Raw genomic sequence first — 18399 nt, 5'->3', positions numbered from 1 at the left:
ATGTAAATTTCAGACTAAAACTGTAGGCCCTGGATTTCAGGAAGCTCGGCCCTAGTATTGCACTGGGCATTACACACTACCCTCTGTTGTGACTTACAGTCAGATGCCGAGCAGTTGCCATACCAGGCGGTGATGCAACCGGTCAGGATGCTATCGATGGTGCAGCTGTATAACTTTTTGAGGATCTGGGTACCCATGCCAAATCCTTTTAGTCTCCTGAGGGGGAAAGGGAGTTGTCGTGCCCTCTTCACAGCTGTTTTGGTGTGTTTGGACCATGATAGTCTGTTGGTGATGTGGACACCAAGGAACATGAAACTCTCGACCCGCTCCACTTCAGTCCCGTCGATGTTAATGGGGGCTTGTTCAGCCCTCCTTTTCTAGGAAGGCTAGAAGATGTTTATAGTACAAAACTGCTTTTAATGAAGCATAGCAAAACAATTCCCTTAGATTGGGTTTAGCCAATAACGTTGTGCTTGGCAAGGACCAGGTGTGGTATTCTTAATGTAACTTTAAGTTACATAAGTTATTGCTCACATCCAGATAGATTGCAAATAACTTTAGGCTTGCCATTTGTGGTATAATCCCATTCTTGTCACTGTAACATGTGAAGTCCTTTGGAGTTTTTTTTTTTCAAATCAGACAACCATCAAATTAATATTTTAATTTCCAGTCGACTGTTTATCTGCTTGCCAGTTCTGCATGCCTATATCTAGGCTATTCACCTGTGGTCCACTACCCCCCTCTTCTGGTGATTTATTGTAAACTCATCACATGCCTCCTATAATCATTGCCCAGGGTTGTGAAATCCTGGGAAATCTCCAAATGGGAAATATACCATGGGACTTTTTGTGGGGATTTTTTTGCACACTGACTTACTCTTTTGTTCTCTTTGTCATCAAATAAGACTTACACTTCCATACAAATAACAGGATCTACTTAGGTTTTGAACTTCAATTAAGTAGTGCTAGGTTCTGAACAGAGTAAAAACTCAAACGAACAACTAGGAAAAGCTCAAACCAAGTTTATTCACCCACTGGGTCATACAGCTGCAAAGACAACATTACAAGTCACACAAGCACATCTTTATACCTTCCAACTAGGCAGAGTCATCTCCTTGCATGTCTAAGATAGGAAAGTAGTATCTGTTGTTAGGCAGAAACATAGTAGATTCCTCTTACTGGTATTGTCATGGCCCTGCCTAAGTCTAGGACCCTCATGGGCTTGGAAATATGTGTGCGTGAGATAGGACTGTGTTCAGATGGCCTTCATGGTGGGCCTCTGTGGCCCCCCTCCCAGCAGTGTCATTTGTCTTCAACTGTTGACCTTGTCTCGAGTTGAGTCCCACATCCCTCGTGGTCCTGGTTCCGCAGCAACTGGCCTGCCTTATCAGGTACTAAAACTAGTCTACTGTTGCCCTTTGCCTCCCTCGGTAGGAACATTCATATTCAACGATAACATATTTGAACAGAATATCAACTTTCTGCACTTCCCCTTTTCCCTCTTGGTAACTTTCCATATCACTCAATAACTTTCCACACACAGAGTTCCTCTGTACCCTTCATTGACCCTAACACATTCCTTATACATGTAAAGTAATCAATACGTTCTGGTATGGTTCTGGTATGGTAACATGAATAAGTATATTTCAAGCTAGAATCCAACAGTAGCCTAACATGTAACATTGCTCAAATTATCCATCCCAAAAACATTATTTTAACAAAACTATCAATTTCAAATTATTTCTCATGTCCACCTGAACCCCCCCGCCCCCCCCAAAAAGGCATCTAAAAATAATAATAAATGACATGTCCACTTATTAAGCTCGTTGTTCATATTTTGTCCCCTTTTCATCCTTAGTTGTTCACTCAGACTCTGATTTAATGTCCATTTCATCCTTTGTGTCACTCTGAAGCTGTGTGCTGGACCCTAGTTCTGTTCCTGGCTCAAAAAGGTTAAGGTTGGCCCTAATAGCCACCAATTTCTCCACTCTGTTGTTTGTTAAACTGTTGCCCACCTTTGTTTTGGTTTTCCCAAAGAATGCTCTGAGGCGCAAAGAAGCTGCTGATGTTGGTGGGATCTGAAGGATCACAGAGGCGATGGGTGACAGGGCCTCGGATGCACAGAGACCCTTCCACCAGGTGTAGGGAGAAATGTGCTGGCATGATTGCCATATCCCATCCCCATTCCAAAGGCCTTGCTTGGTAGAAAACTTTGCCAGACTTGCCAGAACTTTGCCCTCATCAAGATTGAGGTGGTGTGAGAGGGTAGAAATCACATAGTATGCGCTGTTGATCTGTTCTCCAGAAAGTATTTGTTTCCCAATATGCTTTGGATCCAGCATGTATGCTGCTGCGTGAATTGGCTTGATACAAAACTCTCCACACAGCTCCAGAAATCGAACAACTGCCGTCTCCTCTGTGTTGAGTAGCAAGGCTGAAGGGAGGGCTGTGCTGATTTTGTCTTTTAAATCAGCAAAAATCCTGAGAACATCTGACAAGACAGCATCCTCTCCTTCAATCTGATCAATGGCAAATGCAATCGGTGAGAGTAGCGTAAGATTGCGGACCACTCTCTCCCAAAACACATCATCAAGCAGTATTTTCCTGATGGAGATTTCAATTTCCACAGACTGTGATCTTGCCATTTCTTGCAGAGACTCCTTGTCTTTCAGAAGGCTGCTGTACATGGTGACAACCCCAGCCCATCTAATGTTGCAGGTCAGTTTCAGTGTGGTGTTATTTTTCTTTGTATTTTTATTGCTGTAGGTTGCTGACACTTCCTCTTTGCTCCTGACATCCTGTACAACTTGCTTGGCTGTCTTGTATAGTGTTTCCATTGTTTGCAAACTCATGATGTCCTTGATGAGTAGGTTAAGCCCATGAACCATGCACCCAATAGGTGTAATGTGAGGGTAGGCCTCCTCCACTTGTGCCCAGGCAGCCTTCATGTTTGCAGCACTATCAGTAACAACAGCAAACACCTTCTGTGGTCCAACGTCATTGATTACAGCCTTCAGCTCATCAGCAATGTGCGTGCTCGTGTGTGTGTTGTCCTTTTTGTCTGTCGTCTTGAAAACCAATGGTAGAGGAGTAGAGACTATGTAGTTTATGATGCCATCACCTTGTACATTTGACCACCCTTCGGAGACAACAGCAACACTGTCTGCCTTCTCTATTGTTTCCTTCACCTTTCCTTGCACTCTGTTGAACTCAGCTTCCAGTAAATTAGTAGACAGAGCATCTCTGTTCGGAGGAGAGTATCCAGGGCAAATAACATTGAAACATCTCTTCCAGTACACATTCTCACTGAGCATGAGGGGTGAGCCGGTGGCATATACAGCTCGAGCCAGGCACTCATCAGCATTCTTCTGGCTGTGGTCTTCCATTGTATGGCAGAACAATGGTTCTTGTGCGCTTTGATATAATGTTGCATTTTTGCATTTGGTTAAATGCACCTGCAACTTTGTGGCATTCTTTACATACTGCTTTGTACAGTAGTTGCACATGTACATAGTCTTCCCATCGTCATTAATGGCTGGGGTGAAATGCTTCCACACATCTGATACTAAACGTGGCATTCTTCCCCCTATAGAAATAAAGTGGGAATGTTTAAATTAGCCAACACATAACAGCATGAAACAACATAAAATGTTAAAGGCAGCCTACAGTATGCACTGGCAAATTCATAAAACAATAAGTTGGAAGTATGATTAGCCTATTGGGCTTGAAATGTTTTTATATACATATGTTTTAGCTTGTGTGGAAATAGACAAGTGTGGAGTTATTTAAAGAACAAGATGCTCAATCAAAACCATAATCAACTTACCTTACTCACTAGGGAGGATATCGTTAACAATGGTATCCTGTCCTGATGTAGCAAATATAATATATGTATTGCTGAAGTATAAAGAATAGCTCCTTTCAAAAAGAGTACCGTGTTTCTCCACATTAAAAATACAGAAGTGCTTCTAAAATTCCCAACATTACAAACAGTTCGTTGAAATTTTTCATGGAAATTTACCGGAAATGTACCTTTTTGCCACCAGCTGCTATACAAGCTAGTAGATACAGCTATATAATGTTCGCTAAGCAACTTTATCCATGATAATATAATAATAACACGTCAACGAAAATACGTTTATCTACTGACCTATTTGTATTAATCCACAACTAGTGATAAATCAGAAAGGAATATGAAACGCGGAACTTTTTATTTTCGTTGCTGTAACCCGGAAGTACTTCTGTTACCCACATGGGTTTCCGTTTGCAGTTGTTTGAGGAACCATGAGAGTGCAGTGAACAAGCCATGAACTGAGCTTTGAAACAGCAAAACACCGGTAGGTTTCACCAAACAACCATTTGATTAAAAGGAATGCTGATAGCTGTTGCCAGATGTTTTGACTCAAGTGTAGCTTCGGCCAATTAGCTGGCTAGCCATAATAGCCGATATATCTGACATGTGCTTGCTGAGAAAATATTTCAGTCAAGCCTACAGCAACCCCGTGGTGATTTGTACTATTTGCGTACAATGGTGTTTCTATGTATCTTCTCCAGGTACATTCCTGCTTCTTGTAGTCACTGGGAACATCAAAGTGCATTATTTATCCAGTGATTGGCAGCTTACAGTACCATGTCTTCACAAGACAGTATTGAGGGGCAGCAGTGCCCCCTGGCGGTGGGTGTGGAGACAAGCAGCCAGTCTGCCAGTGATGGGGAGACAGACTGTGAGGTCATTACGGTCACCATTGGAGCAACAGTCCCCACAGGGTTTGAAAACACTGCTGCAGAGGAAGTCCAGGAGAAGATTGGGGCTGATGCAACAATAAGCAAGGACCGCGGTCGAATATACTTCCAAATAACCACAGATAAGCTCTCACAGGTAAGATGCCATTGGCTTTGCCGACGGTATGCCTGGTGTCAAAACAACAAAGTTATTTCTGAAGATTATGATTTATTTCACGTGATTAGTAAATACGTTTTAAGGTCAACCCTGTTACGTGAACTTAACTCTCGTTTTACTATGGTGAAACTTCCTTTTTTTTTAAAGAAACATGCAGGTGAGCTGGTTCTGCTCTTTGGCCATTTTGTGGAGGAAAACTGAGTGGGTTGAGCATAACACGTCAACCCCGTTACCCATAGATAGATAGATAGATAGATAGATAGATAGATAGATAGATAGATAGATAGATAGATAGATAGATAGATAGATAGATAGCTAGAAATGTAAATATATGTATATGTATAAAAAACATGAAGCTTGCATTCAATTTCCCCTCCCTGTTGCACACAGCAAGCTTCCATTTCTCCTGTCACAAGGGGAGTTATGACCATTTCAATCCTGTTACATCAAATCTGTTTGATGTAATTGGCACTAATTGTAATTTTTCTTAATTTAACCTCTTGAGATGGGAAAACATGTTTTTTATAAAGTTGAACATGTGTACTTTATGACATAATGTTAAAATTAGTTGAAATTATTTGTTTTCTTTTACCAAATTACACTGCCCGAAAAGCACTATCGGTGGAACGACCCAACCTACATTTCCTATTACTGTAACTGCAGAATTAGTCAATATCCTTCATCTTGATTTATGAGTATTGCAAAACCACCTTTTTTGGCTACTTTAATATGACTATTACAAGAGTGTTTTGAATATGATGAAATACAGATGCCATTTAAGCCTAGTTTAAATGCTTGATAAAAAAGCCTATTATTCTTTGTGTGGGCATCAAATCAAACTTTGTTTTTCACATGCGCCAAATACAACAAGTGTAGACTTTACCGTGAAATGCTTACTTACAAGCCCTTAACCAACAGTGCGGTTCAAGAAGAAAACATTTCCTGTAGTCCACGATCAGCTCCTTTGTCTTGCTCACATTGAGGGAGAGGTTGTTGTCCTGGCACCACACTGCCAGTTCTCTGACCTCCTCCATATAGGCCATCTTGTCGGTGATCAGGCCTACCACTGTTGTCGTCAGCAAACTTATTGATGGTGTTGGAGTCGTATTTGGCCACGCAGTCGTGGGTGAACAGGGAATGCAGGAGGGGACTAAGTACACACCCCTGAGGGGCCCCAGTGTTAAGGATCAGCATTGCAGACTCTTACCACCTGTTGCCTATTCTTACCACCTGGGGAGGCCCGTCAGGAAGTCCACGATCCAGTTGCAGAGGGAGGTGTTTAGTCCCAAAGTCCTTAGCTTAGTGATGAGCTTCGTGGGAACTATGGTGTTGAACGCTGAGCTGTAGTTGATGAACAGCATTCTCACATAGGTGTTCATTTTGTCCATGTGAGAAAGAGCGGTGTGGAGTGTGATTGAGATTGCGTCATCTGTGGATCTGTTGGGGCGGTATGCGAATTGGAGTGGGTCTAGGGTGTTCGGGAGGATGCTGTTGATGTGAGCCATGACCAGCCTTTCAAAGCACTTCATGGCTACCGACGTGAGTGCCACGGGGCGGTAATAATTTAGGCAGGTTACATTTGCTTCCTTGGGCACAGGGACTATGGTGGTCTGCTTGAAACATGTAGGTATTACAGACTCGGTCAGGGAGAGGTTGAAAATGTAATTATAGACACTTGACAGTTGGCCCACGCATGCTTTGAGTACACATCCTGGTAATCCGTCTGACTCCGTGGCTTTGGGAATGTTGACCTATTTAAATGTTTTGTTCACATCGGCTACCGAGAGCGTTAGCACACAGTCATCCAGTACAGCTGGTGCTCTCGTGCATGCTTCAGTGTTGCTTGCCTCGAAGTGGGCATAAAAGGCTTTTAGCTCATCTGGTAGTCTCGTGTCACTGAGCAGTTCGTGTCTGGGTCTCCCTTTGTAGTCTGTAATAGTTTTCAAGCCCTGCCACATCCGACTAGCGTCAGAGCCGGTGTAGTAGGATTCAATCTTAATCCTGTATTGTCGCTTTGCTTGCTTGATGGTTCGTCTGAGGGCATAGCAGGATTTCTTATAAGCATCTGGATTAGTCTCCCGCTCCTTGAAAGCGGCAGCTCTAGCCTTTAGCTCGATGCGGATGTTGCCTGTAATCCATGGTTTCTGGTTGGGATATGTACGTACAGTCACTGTGGGGATGACGTCATCGATGCACTTAATTCTTATTTTCAATGACGGCCTAGGAACAGTGGGTTAACTGCCTTGTTCAGGGGCAGAACAACATATTATTTTTCCACGATGCCATTGGATGAATCCCGGAACATATTCCAGTCTGTGCTAGCTAAACAGTCCTGTAGTGTAGCAACCGCGTCATCTGACCACTTCCGTATTGAGTGAGTCACTGGTATTTCCTGCTTAAGTTTTTGCTTGTAAGCAGGAATCAGGAGGATAGAATTGTGGTCAGATTTAAAAAATACAATGCATCAAACTTTTGATTAATTTTGTACACATTCATAATGGTTTGTTCACCTGGCTGTTACAGTACCATTGAGTAAATTCAAAATATAACCTAGCTTTTTTACCTGTGCCTCCTCTTTCTAGGTCCATAATCTGAGGTCTGTGGACAACCTGTTTGTTGTGGTTGAAGAGTATGACAACTATCAGTTTAAAGACTCAAAGGTATGTCTCTTTTCATTACAGCACAGCCAACCTGAATTCATACAGCCCATACACATTCACTTCAATTATAACATTCATGTTGGTAATAAAAGTCCACTACACTTTATACCATGCTTTTTCCCTGTTAGGGTATTTGATAGAAACATTACCAATTCTGTCCAACAGGAGGAGACATTGGAGGACTTGCAGAAGCTGGCCTCCAAGCTGCCATGGACCAACGCACTAAAGGTCTGGAAACTGAACACCTCTCTGAAGAAGAAGAGGGGACCCCATAGACGGCCCCAAGGTCCTAAGGGGAAGGGACGGAGAGGCCGAAATTTCAGAGATAGAGGCAAAGCCAACAAAGACGTTGTGGAGACGGACACCATGGAGATGGTCACCGCAGAGATAGAGAAGCTGCAGCTGGAGCCTCAGGCACCTACTACAGGCCAAGGGGGCGGGTCACCTGACCTGGAGAACAGCCCCCTGGGTGAGCAGCAGGAGGTGGAGGGACAGGAGCCAGGACCAAAGGCCCTGAAGTTTCGTGTGACGTGCAGCCGAGCAGGAGACAAGCACAGCTTTTCCTCCAACGAGGCCGCCAGGGACTTTGGTGGTGCCGTGCAAGACTTCTTCCAGTGGAAAGCAGACATGACCAAGTTTGATATTGAGGTAAAAATAACATAACATTGCATCCTGTTCCAACGGGACTGGCACCCACTGAATTCCTCTGCCCTAGCCAGGCTTGTCAAGATAAGACTTAGTTGATTACATTACAAAAAAAACAAACAGGTTAGGAATAACAGTTCTGAGAGCAAATATTTGACCTTAAAATAAATAGGTGGGGTCACATAATGTGAAATGAAAGTGTGTTTTCATTATGATTTCACTGTGTGTTTGTGTGTGTGTTGGCAGGTCCTTCTGAACATACATAACGTTGAGGTGGTGATTGGCATTGCCCTGACAGAGGAGAGTCTCCACAGAAGAAACATCACCCACTTTGGACCCACCACGCTGCGCTCCACGCTGTGCTATGGCATGCTCAGGTCTCCTACTCTCCCTCCATTCACACTCAGTACAGTCAAGCTAAACGGAAAGCTCTCTCTACCTCATGCCTGCACTTTGATAATACATGGGTGAAATACGGATTGTGATAAAATAACCCCGTTCTGTGATTTCTTGATGCAACCTATTTTGATATACACAACACATACAGCAATTGTAGTGCTTCGTTAAAGTATGTTGCCTCTAATTGATTCAAATTTGTGAAAATCAAATGACAACTGTGATACTTCTTTCATTGGACAGACTCTCTAAGCCTCAGGCATCTGATGTTATACTTGATCCCATGTGTGGAACTGGAGCAATACCTTTAGAGGTAAGAAGGAGAATCACAATACACTGTTATTAAAAAGAGAAAATATGACTACGGTAACTGACTTTGACTTCCATGAAGTAGTAATCAGATAGTATAGCCTACTGAGTAATTGATTGTCTCGATCAGGGAGCCATTGAATGGCAGCAGGCATTCTACCTGGCCGGAGACAACAATGACATGGCAGTGAGCCGCACAGTCAACAACATCTGTCACATCCAGAAGAAGAGACTAGACAAGAGCAGGTGAGACGCAACCAATCAAATCATACACAAGTTACTTTATGTGAATTAGTCACCCCCCTTTTTAGTCACCCCCCTTTGATCGTTAGTTGTGTTAACTCCATTTACTCCCCAACCCTGCAGTACGCCAGGGTTGCCCATAGACACAGTGCAGTGGGACCTGTGCCATCTACCCATGAGAACCAACTCAGTGGACATCATCATCACTGACATGCCCTTTGGGAAGAGGTAGGAACCACAGAACTATTTCAATTAGGACCTACACCCAACATTGACTAAAACTCCTAGATATTGCTAATTTCTACATGGAATGTATTGGTATTGTTTCCGTGGCTGAGGTGTACATTGTGTGGTTTTGTTATAGAATGGGCTCCAGGAAGAAGAATTGGGACCTGTACCCACCCTGTCTGAGAGAGATGGCCCGGGTGTCCAGACCAGGCTCAGGGAAGGCCGTCATCCTGACCCAGGATAAGAAATGCTTTCAAAAGGTAATGTACCACACATACAGTAAGATTGTGTAATCTGTGGTAGATGGAGTGTCCTAACCTGTCTGTACCAGAAGGCTCGGTCATCAATAGGAAATTCCAGGATAACCAGAGAATGAGTAGTTGAGGAGGTTGTGGTGTCTTATTAAATTCGTCCACACCAATATCTGTGTGAACAAACAAACATCTGTTGTTAGTGTATGGTATGGACTGAGTCTACTCTGTTTCCATCGATAAAAGACAGTACTGTGCAGCCGTCTTCATCGACCTGGCCAAGGCTTTCGACTCTTGTCAATCACGTATTCTTATCGGCAGACTCAGCAGCCTTGGTTTCTCAAATGACTGCCTCGCCTGGTTCACCAACTACTTCTCTGATAGAGTTCAGTGTGTCAAATCGGAGGGCCTGTTGTTCGAACCTCTGGCAGTCTCTATGGGTGTGTTGAAGGGTTCAATTCTCTGGCCGACTCTTCTCTATATATCAATGATGTTGCTCTTGCTGCTGGTGATTCTCTGATCCACCTCTACGCAAATGACACCATTCTGTATACATCTGGCCCTTCTTTGGACACGGTGTTAATAAACCTCCAAACGAGCTTCAATGCCCTACAACACTCCTTCTGTGGCCTCCAACTACTCTTAAATGCTAGTAAAACGAAATGAATGCTCTTCAACCGATCACTGCCCACACCTGCCCGCCCGACTAGCCTCACAACTATGGACGGTTCTGACTTAGAATATGTTGACAACTATAAATAACTAGGTGACTGGCTAGACCGCAAACTCTCCTTCCAGACTCATATTAAGCATCTCCAATCCAAAATTAAATCTAGAATTGGCTTCCTATTTCGCAACAAAGCCTCCTTCACTCATGCTGCCAAACATACCCTCATAAAACTGACTATCCTGCCGATCCTCGACTTCGGCAGATAGCCTCCCAATACTCTACTCAATAAATTGGATGCAGTCTATCACGGTGCCATCTGTTTTGTCACAAGTCCCATATACTACCCACCACTGTGACCTGTATGCTCCCATTGGCTGGTCCTTGCTACATATTCGTTGCCAAACCCACTGGCTCCAGGTCATCTATAAGTCTTTGTTAGGTAAAGCTCTGCTTTATCTCAGCTCACTGGTCATGAAAACAACACCCACCGTAGCACGCGCTCCAGCAGGTATATTTCCCCTGGTCATCCCCAAAGCCAACATCTCCTTTGGCCACCTTTCCTTCCAGTTTTCTGCTGCCAATGACTGGAATGAAGTGAAAAATCACTGAAGTTGGAGACTTATATCTCCCTCACTAACTTTTTAAGTATCAGCTGTCAGAGCAGCTTACCGATCGCTGCAGCTGTACACCGCCCATCTAAATATCCCATCCAACTACCTACCTCATCCCAATATTTGTTTTTGTTTTTCTGCTCTTTGCACACCAGTATTTATACTTGCACATCCTCATCTGCACATATCACTCCAGTATCAATTGCTAAATTGTAATTACTTCACCACTATGGCCTATTTATTGCCTTACCTCCTTACTTCATTTGCACACGCTGTATACAGATTGTTCTATTGTGTTATTGACTGTACGTTTGGTTTTTGTTGCACTGCTTTGCTTTATTTTTTTATTTGTACCTTTTATTTAACCAGGCAAGTCAGTTAAGGACATATTCTTATTTTCAATGACGGCCTGGGAACAGTGGGTTAACTGCCTGTTCAGGGGCAGAACAACAGATTTGTACCTTGTCAGCTCGGGGGTTTGAACTCGCAACCTTCCGGTTACTAGTCCAACGCTCTAACCACTAGGCTACCCTGGCCAGGTCGCAGTTGTAAATAAGAACTTGTTCTCAACTTGCCTACCTGGTTAAATAAAGGTGAAATAAATAAATAAATAGGAGGTCCCTTGGCCAGATGGTGTTTATTCAAGCAATACTGTGGTGTGTCAACTTTAATGACTTTGTGCCATGAGTGTCTTGTGACCGGGTGCATCTGTCTCCCTCAGGCCATATCGAGGATGGGAGGACTCTGGCGGAAGCACCACACTGTCTGGGTCAACGTAGGGGGCCTACACGCAGGGGTGTTCCTCCTCAAGCGCACAGCAGGGATCTTTGGCCAAACCCCAGAAGATGTCAGGGAACCTCTAGAAGAGCAACCAGGGAAGGAAAAAACAGCAGAGGAAAGGGAAAAGGAGGTTAAGTGACCGAGTTAAGCCCCACCTATACAGAATATACTTTAGAAATGGCATAGAAATGACCTTTTGCCATTATTTATTTGATTAATCTATTTTATTTGTTGAAGGTCCAAAAGTGAGTGTCTCAAAGGGAAACCTTTCCTAAGTTTTACTGTGTTATAGACAGACAAGGTTTTGGTGAAGTGAAAAAAGTTGACTGCCTACTTACTACAACCAGTTTAATTTTCATGTTAAACCCAAGCTTTATAAAAAGTTGTCTTGCTACACCTGAGTGCCAGTTATATTGAATGTAAGTCATTAATCATCCGTTGTTCTTTTAGCTACTGTAGGTAAGCAAGACTTGATTTATATGCCTATTGTGTTGTTGAGGGAATCAGTTCAAATGACCACACCTCTCCACTCCATTGATGACTTGTTGGCAGGTTCTGTAACATGAGACTTTATGGTAAATAAAACCTGTTTCCAAACATGCGTTAAAGGGTGACTACTTCCTAATTTGGCCTCGTTTTATATTTGTTTTATTAAGAAATGTTCATTTCCATGACTGAAATCAAATGTCAGTTGTTTTCAGGTTGTGGTTTGCAAGTGGGAAGAGTTAGCCCAAAGAGATTCTTCAAGAATCAATGTGGACATTTATTTAATTCAGAAGTCCTCTTAAAATGAATGAAGCTACTACAGATTGCCCCTTTAATGTTGATGTAATGGACTTTTTTCATGACACAAGTCTGCACACAATCATGCATCACCCAGCCTCATAAACAATGACAACAGTGTCTCAGTGGTGGGTACTCTTTCCTTACATCAGAGGGGTTAGTCAGCCAATATGCCTAATATTCTGAAATAACTTTAGATTTGTTTTGAAAGATAAGCTTGAAATTGGCATGGTCTAATTGACACAACAACACACAACTTTAGCTTTTTTGTTGAATCAGGGAATCAACAGTTATTTCTGGTTTATTGAAGTTAGCTGGCTAACTTATTGATCCTGCTTTGTATAGTCATTGCCAAAAGTTTTGAGAATGACACAAATATTAATTTTCAGTCTGCTGCCTCAGTTTGTATGATGACAATTTCCATATACTCCAGCATGTTATGAATAGTGATCCGATGAATTACAAAGTCCCTCTTTGCCATGCAAATAAACTGAATCCTAAAAAAAAAACATTTTCACTGCATTTCAGCCCTGCCACAAAAGGACCAGCTGACATTATGTCAGTGATTCTCTCGTTAACACAGGTGTGAGTATTGACGAGGACAAGGCTGGAGGTCACTCTGTCATGTTGATTGAGTTCGAATAACAGACTGGAAGCTTCAAAAGGAGGGTGGTGCTTGGAATCATTGTTTTCCACTGTCAATCATGGTTACCTGCAAGGAAACACATGCTGTCATCATTGCTTTGCACAAAAAAAGGCTTCACAGGCAAGGATATTGCTGCCAGTAAGATTGCACCTAAATCAACCATTTATTGGATCAAAGAACTTCAAGGAGAGCGGTTCAATTGTTGTGAAGAAGGCTTCAGGGCGCCCAAGAAAGTCCAGCAAGCGCCAGGACCGTCTCCTAAAGTTGATTAAGGTGCGGGATCGAGGCACCACCAGTACAGAGCTTGCTCAGGAATGGCAGCAGGCAGGTGTGAGTGCATCTGCACGAACAGTGAGGCGAAGACTTTTGGAGATGGCCTGGTGTCAAGAAGGGCAGCAAAGAAGGTGTAAAGTAAAGTCATTTTCTAGGATGAATCCCCTTTCCGATTGTTTGGGGCATCAGGAAAAAAGCTTGTCCGGAGAAGACAAGGTGAGCACTACCATCAGTCCTGTGTCATGCCAACAGTAAAGCATCCTGAGACCATTCATGTGTGGGGTTGCTTCTCAGCCAAGGCAGTGGGCTCACTCACGAGTTTGCCTAAGAACACAGCCATGAATAAAGAATGGTACCAACACATCCTCCAAGAGCAACTTCTCCCAAACATCCAGGAACAGTTTGGTGACGAACAATGCCTTTTCCAGCATGATGGAGCACCTTGCCATAAGGCAAAAATGATAACTAAGTGGCTCGGGGAACAAAACATTGATCTTTTGGGTCCATGGCCAGGAAACTCCCCAGACCTTAATCCCATTGAGAACTTGTGGTCAATCCTCAAGAGGTGGGTGGACAAACAAAAACCCACAAATTCTGACAAACCAAGCAGTGATTATGCAAGAATGGGCTGCCATCAGTCAGGATGTGGCCCAGAAGTTAATTGACAGCAAGCCAGGGCGGATTGCAGAGGTCTTGAAAAAGAAGGGTCAATACTGCAAATATTGACTCTTTGCATCAACTTCATGTAATTGTCAATAAAAGCCTTTGACACTTGTGAAATGCTTGTAATTATACTTCAGTATTCCATAGTAACATCTGACAAAAATATCTTAAGACACTGAAGCAGCAAACTTTGTGAAAATTAATATTTGTGTCATTCTCAAAACTTTTGGCCATGACTGTAGTATACCCCTCTGGTATGTCTGCTGCCATTTCAAAACACATGCAACATTGATAGTGTGACATCAGTCTACCTCATTTTAAGTTTGGGTGTTTCAGACATCACCATGATCAAATCACATCATGAACTGAAATAAAAGTGACTGTTCTCATGCAAGTTTGTATAAATATGACAGACTAGGAACATTTCATACTTTTTAAAATGTTATTTCGCCAATTAGCTTGTGCTGGCTGGTGTGAGACCATGGCAAAGTTGGATTGACTTTGGATAGCCTATCTCTGAGGAAAGTTAGGGACTGTCAATAAATTGCACAATGTAAATTGGAGAAAATATTAATATCTCATTCAAAGCTTTCAATATTTATATATACATTTCTAAAATGTATAGTTGGATGTTTATAAGTAATTGAAAACTGGAACTATTGACCTTTTAACCTCTAGGGTCCCACCTGGCCAACATACAGTGAGATTGCAGAGCGCCAAATTCAAATACAGAAATACTGTAATGATTTTAAGTGACCATTGTGCTGTTGTTGCTGTTAGAATTACTAAGGTTCCAAAGACAAACCCACATTTTATTCGTAAGAGAAACTTGAAGTGTTTGAATGAGCAGGCTTTCTTTCATGATTTGTTTTATTTTGACTGAAGCAAGATTGAGCTTATCCCTGATGAGGAAACTGCCTGGAAATTCTTTCATGATGGTTTTTCCCAAGTAGTAAACAAACATGCCCCATTCCGCAGGTTCAGGGTTAAAGGGCAGGATAATCCATGGCTTTCTTCTGAGCTGTCTTGTATTATTCACGACCGTAATCTAGCCTGGGCTAACGCAAGGAAATCATGTTCTGATGCTGATTGGCTTATTTTTAAGCAGTTATGAAACAAGTGTTCTTTTCTTCTCAGGAAGGCCAAGTCTGAATATATTATGTCTGTTACCACTGATAACCTGAATGACCCTAGAAGGTTTTGGAAGGCTATTAAGGCTATTTCTGGTAACAGTAATGTTAATGAATTACCGTCATGTGTTTTGAAGGACTCTGTTGCTGTATATGACAACTGAAATGCTGAATTGTTTCAATGAGCATTTTGTATCATCTGGTAGGCTGTTTGATTCAGTGTCCCCTGTATCTGTACAACCCCGTGTGGATGAACCAGTGAGAGCTGGTCAAACTTTTAGCTTTTTGCCATTCTCAGTGCAGGTGGTCATAAAGCCCTGAAATCCTTAGATCAGAGAAAGCCTGTAGGTCCTGATCTTTTGGATCCCTGCTTTTTAAAACTGGCAGCTGATTTCATAGCAGAACCACTTACATCTCTGTTCAATCTAACCCTGGTATGTAATGAAATTCCAAAGATCTGGAAATCAGCATTTGTCCTACCACTTTTAAAAGGGGGTTATCCAACTCTTTGAAATAATTATAGGCCAATCTCAAAGCTGTCAACCCCTGGTGAAAATACTTGAAACCCTTGTAAGTGAACAGCTAAAAGAGTTTTTATTTACTAACTCTATTTTATCAATAATCCAATCGGGTTTCAGGAAAAAGCATAGCACAATTACAGCAGCCATGAAGGTTTTAAATGATATCACTGAAGCCATTGACAAAAAAACAGCACTGTGTCTCACTTTTTATTGATCTCTCTAAGGCTTTTGATACAGTTGATCATGCTATACTAAGGCAGAGATTGTCGAGTGTACGTCTTTCGGAGCATGCAGTTGCATAGTTTGCTAACTATCTGTCTGATAGAACTCAGTGCACTCAATTTGATGGGCTTATGTCTGTTAAATTGTCTGTCTTGAATGGCGTGCCCCAAGGCTCTGTACTTGGTCCTCTCTTATTCACTATTTATATAAATGATTTAGACAAAAATGTCCAAAATGCACAACTTCATTTTTATGCTGATGATACTGTTATGTACTGTTGTGCCTCGTCTCTTACAAAAGCTTTCCAGAACATGCAAACTGCTTTTTATACTGTTCAACATACCTTGTGTCAATTGAAGCTTATCCTCAATACTGACAAAACTAAACTAATGGTGTTTTCTATTGCAAGAAATAGACCTCTGAACCTTTCACCTATTACTACCTGGGCACGGAGATTGAGGTTGTAACCTCATATAAATATCTTGGAATTTTAATTGATGACGGTCTCCCTTTTAAATTGCATATTCAAAACAATTGAAGCTGAAATTGGGATTTTATTTTAGGAATTAGGCTTTAATAAGGTTTTTCTTTTGAAGCCAGAAGGAGGCTAGTATCAGCTACATTTATGCCTTTACTAGACTATGGGGACATTTTATATAGGAATGCTTCCGCTCACTGTTTGAGATCAATTGACACTCTTTACCATGGCACTTTGAGTTTTATTTTAAACTGCAAAACCCTTACACACCACTGCACTTTGTATACCAGGGTTGTATTCTCTAATCACAGTCACCGGTATACATTTATTTACAAAGCCATTTTGGGTTTACTACCTTTTTATTTGTGCATTTTTATTGTTCAGAAATGTGGTGGGTACTCTCTTCGTTCGCTGGACTTTATCCTGCTAACTGTTCCAAATGTCCGAACTGAATTTGGTAAAAGGGATTTCATGTACTCTGCGCCATCGTCTTGGAACACCTTACAAAATACTTTTAAACTGGAAGAACGTGTCCCGATTGGTGTTTTTAAATCACCGGTGAAGGATTTTGAGGCTGATTCCCTAACCTGTCAATGTTTTTAATTTGCTGTTTTATACTCTTGTGAATTCACTGGTTTTTACTAGAATACTTGTAGTTTTTCATGTTGTCTTTCTGTATTTTTTTTGTAATGACTTGGTGCTGCCTATCTTGGCCAGGGTGCTCTTGAAAAAAAGAGATTTTAATCTAAACGAGCCCTTCCTGGTTAAATAAAGGTTAAAAAAAAATCCTATCTTCTGGGCCTGAGTAGAAGGCAGTTTAATTTGGGGATGCTTGTCATCCAAAATTCCAGATGCTGCCCCCTACCCTAGAGAAGTTAAAATATTGTCCCATGTACATTGTGTAATTGCTGCCAATGACTGGAACAAATTGCAAAAATCACTGAAGTTGGCGACCTATATCTCCTCACTAACTTTAAGCATTAGCTGTCTGAGCAGCTTACCGATCGCTGCAGCTGTACACAGCCCATCTGTAAATAGCCAATCCAACTACCTACCTCATCCCCATATTGTTTTTATTATCTTTTTTTGTTGCTCTTTTGCACACCAGTATTTATACTTGCACATCATCATCTGCAGATCTATCACTCGTTTTAATTTGCTAAATTGTAATTACTTCGCCACTATTGGCCTATTTATTGCCTTACCTCCTTACTCCATTTGCACACATTATATACAGATTTTCTATTGTGTTATTGACTGTACTTTTGTTTATCCCACAACAACTCTGTGTTGTTGTTTATTGTCGTACTGCCTTGCTTTATCTTGGCCAGGTCGTAGTTGTAAATGAGAACTTGTTCAGCTGGCCTACCTGGTTAAATAAAGGTTAAATAAAAAATAAATTAAAAAATTGACTGATGGTCCTTAACTAGCCCCATAGGGATATCAAATGTCAAACCAAATTGACGGAGGGCATTACGATTGGGTTCTGTGCAGCTGTTCTCTGAATGTATGATTACTTGGGTGCTGGGGGCATGAGGGCAGGATTAAAATAAATCCTACACATAGAAAACGGTTATGGTACCCATCATTCCATGATATAACATTGTTTCCTACCATCTCGCAAATGTCAGTTTTGGACGAGACTGAATGACTCAAATGATCCAATTTACACTTTGTGGTCAATTTTGACACTAGAATAAATGTGTCAGACACATATCAATGCCACATATGCCATTTTCAAAACCAGAAGTTGCTTTTTAGGGGCAGTATCTTTTTAAAGCGACAATCATTATTTGAAACAATAATAAAGCATCCTCTCCATCCCTGTTTCGGGACAAAGCTGAGGGGTAGTGCTGGAGACAGAGCTATAGATGCAAGGACTGACCATCCATGAAATACACATTATAGTTTTAACCATGTTTTTAGGCTATTGTGTTTGTTTACATTTACTACAAGCTTATACTTTGGCTTCTGATGGGGTACGACAGTTG

At 41.8% G+C, this 18399-nt stretch overlaps 2 protein-coding genes across 3 annotated transcripts; one reads left to right on the top strand and one right to left on the bottom strand.

Moving 5' to 3' along the window:
* Positions 1-1005: 1005 nt before the first annotated feature.
* LOC124003515 lies at positions 1006-4259 on the bottom strand. Of its 2 annotated transcripts, none has more exons than XM_046311820.1 (2): positions 3826-4259; positions 1006-3585 (listed from the first exon to the last, which is right to left on the bottom strand). In XM_046311820.1, the coding sequence occupies exon 2, from the start codon at positions 3575-3577 to the stop codon at positions 1862-1864; it is 1716 nt and encodes a 571-aa protein (XP_046167776.1). In that variant the 5' UTR covers positions 3578-3585; positions 3826-4259; the 3' UTR covers positions 1006-1861. The 2 variants fall into 2 exon arrangements, with proteins under 2 accessions (XP_046167776.1, XP_046167778.1); XM_046311822.1 differs by having other exon boundaries at positions 4150-4253.
* On the top strand, positions 4228-12300 carry thumpd3 (THUMP domain containing 3). Its single transcript, XM_046311823.1, has 10 exons — positions 4228-4336; positions 4554-4878; positions 7482-7559; positions 7725-8207; positions 8451-8581; positions 8844-8913; positions 9040-9155; positions 9276-9380; positions 9517-9640; positions 11634-12300. Exons 2-10 carry the CDS (start codon positions 4630-4632, stop codon positions 11829-11831), a joined length of 1554 nt encoding a protein of 517 aa, XP_046167779.1. The 5' UTR covers positions 4228-4336; positions 4554-4629; the 3' UTR covers positions 11832-12300.
* The last annotated feature ends 6099 nt before the right edge of the window (positions 12301-18399 follow it).

This window comes from Oncorhynchus gorbuscha, linkage group LG18 (genome assembly GCF_021184085.1).
Source record: "Oncorhynchus gorbuscha isolate QuinsamMale2020 ecotype Even-year linkage group LG18, OgorEven_v1.0, whole genome shotgun sequence".
NCBI classification, from domain to species: domain Eukaryota; kingdom Metazoa; phylum Chordata; class Actinopteri; order Salmoniformes; family Salmonidae; genus Oncorhynchus; species Oncorhynchus gorbuscha.
The sequence above is the reverse complement of the archived record's forward strand: the minus strand, read 5'-3'. Positions and strand labels throughout refer to the sequence as shown.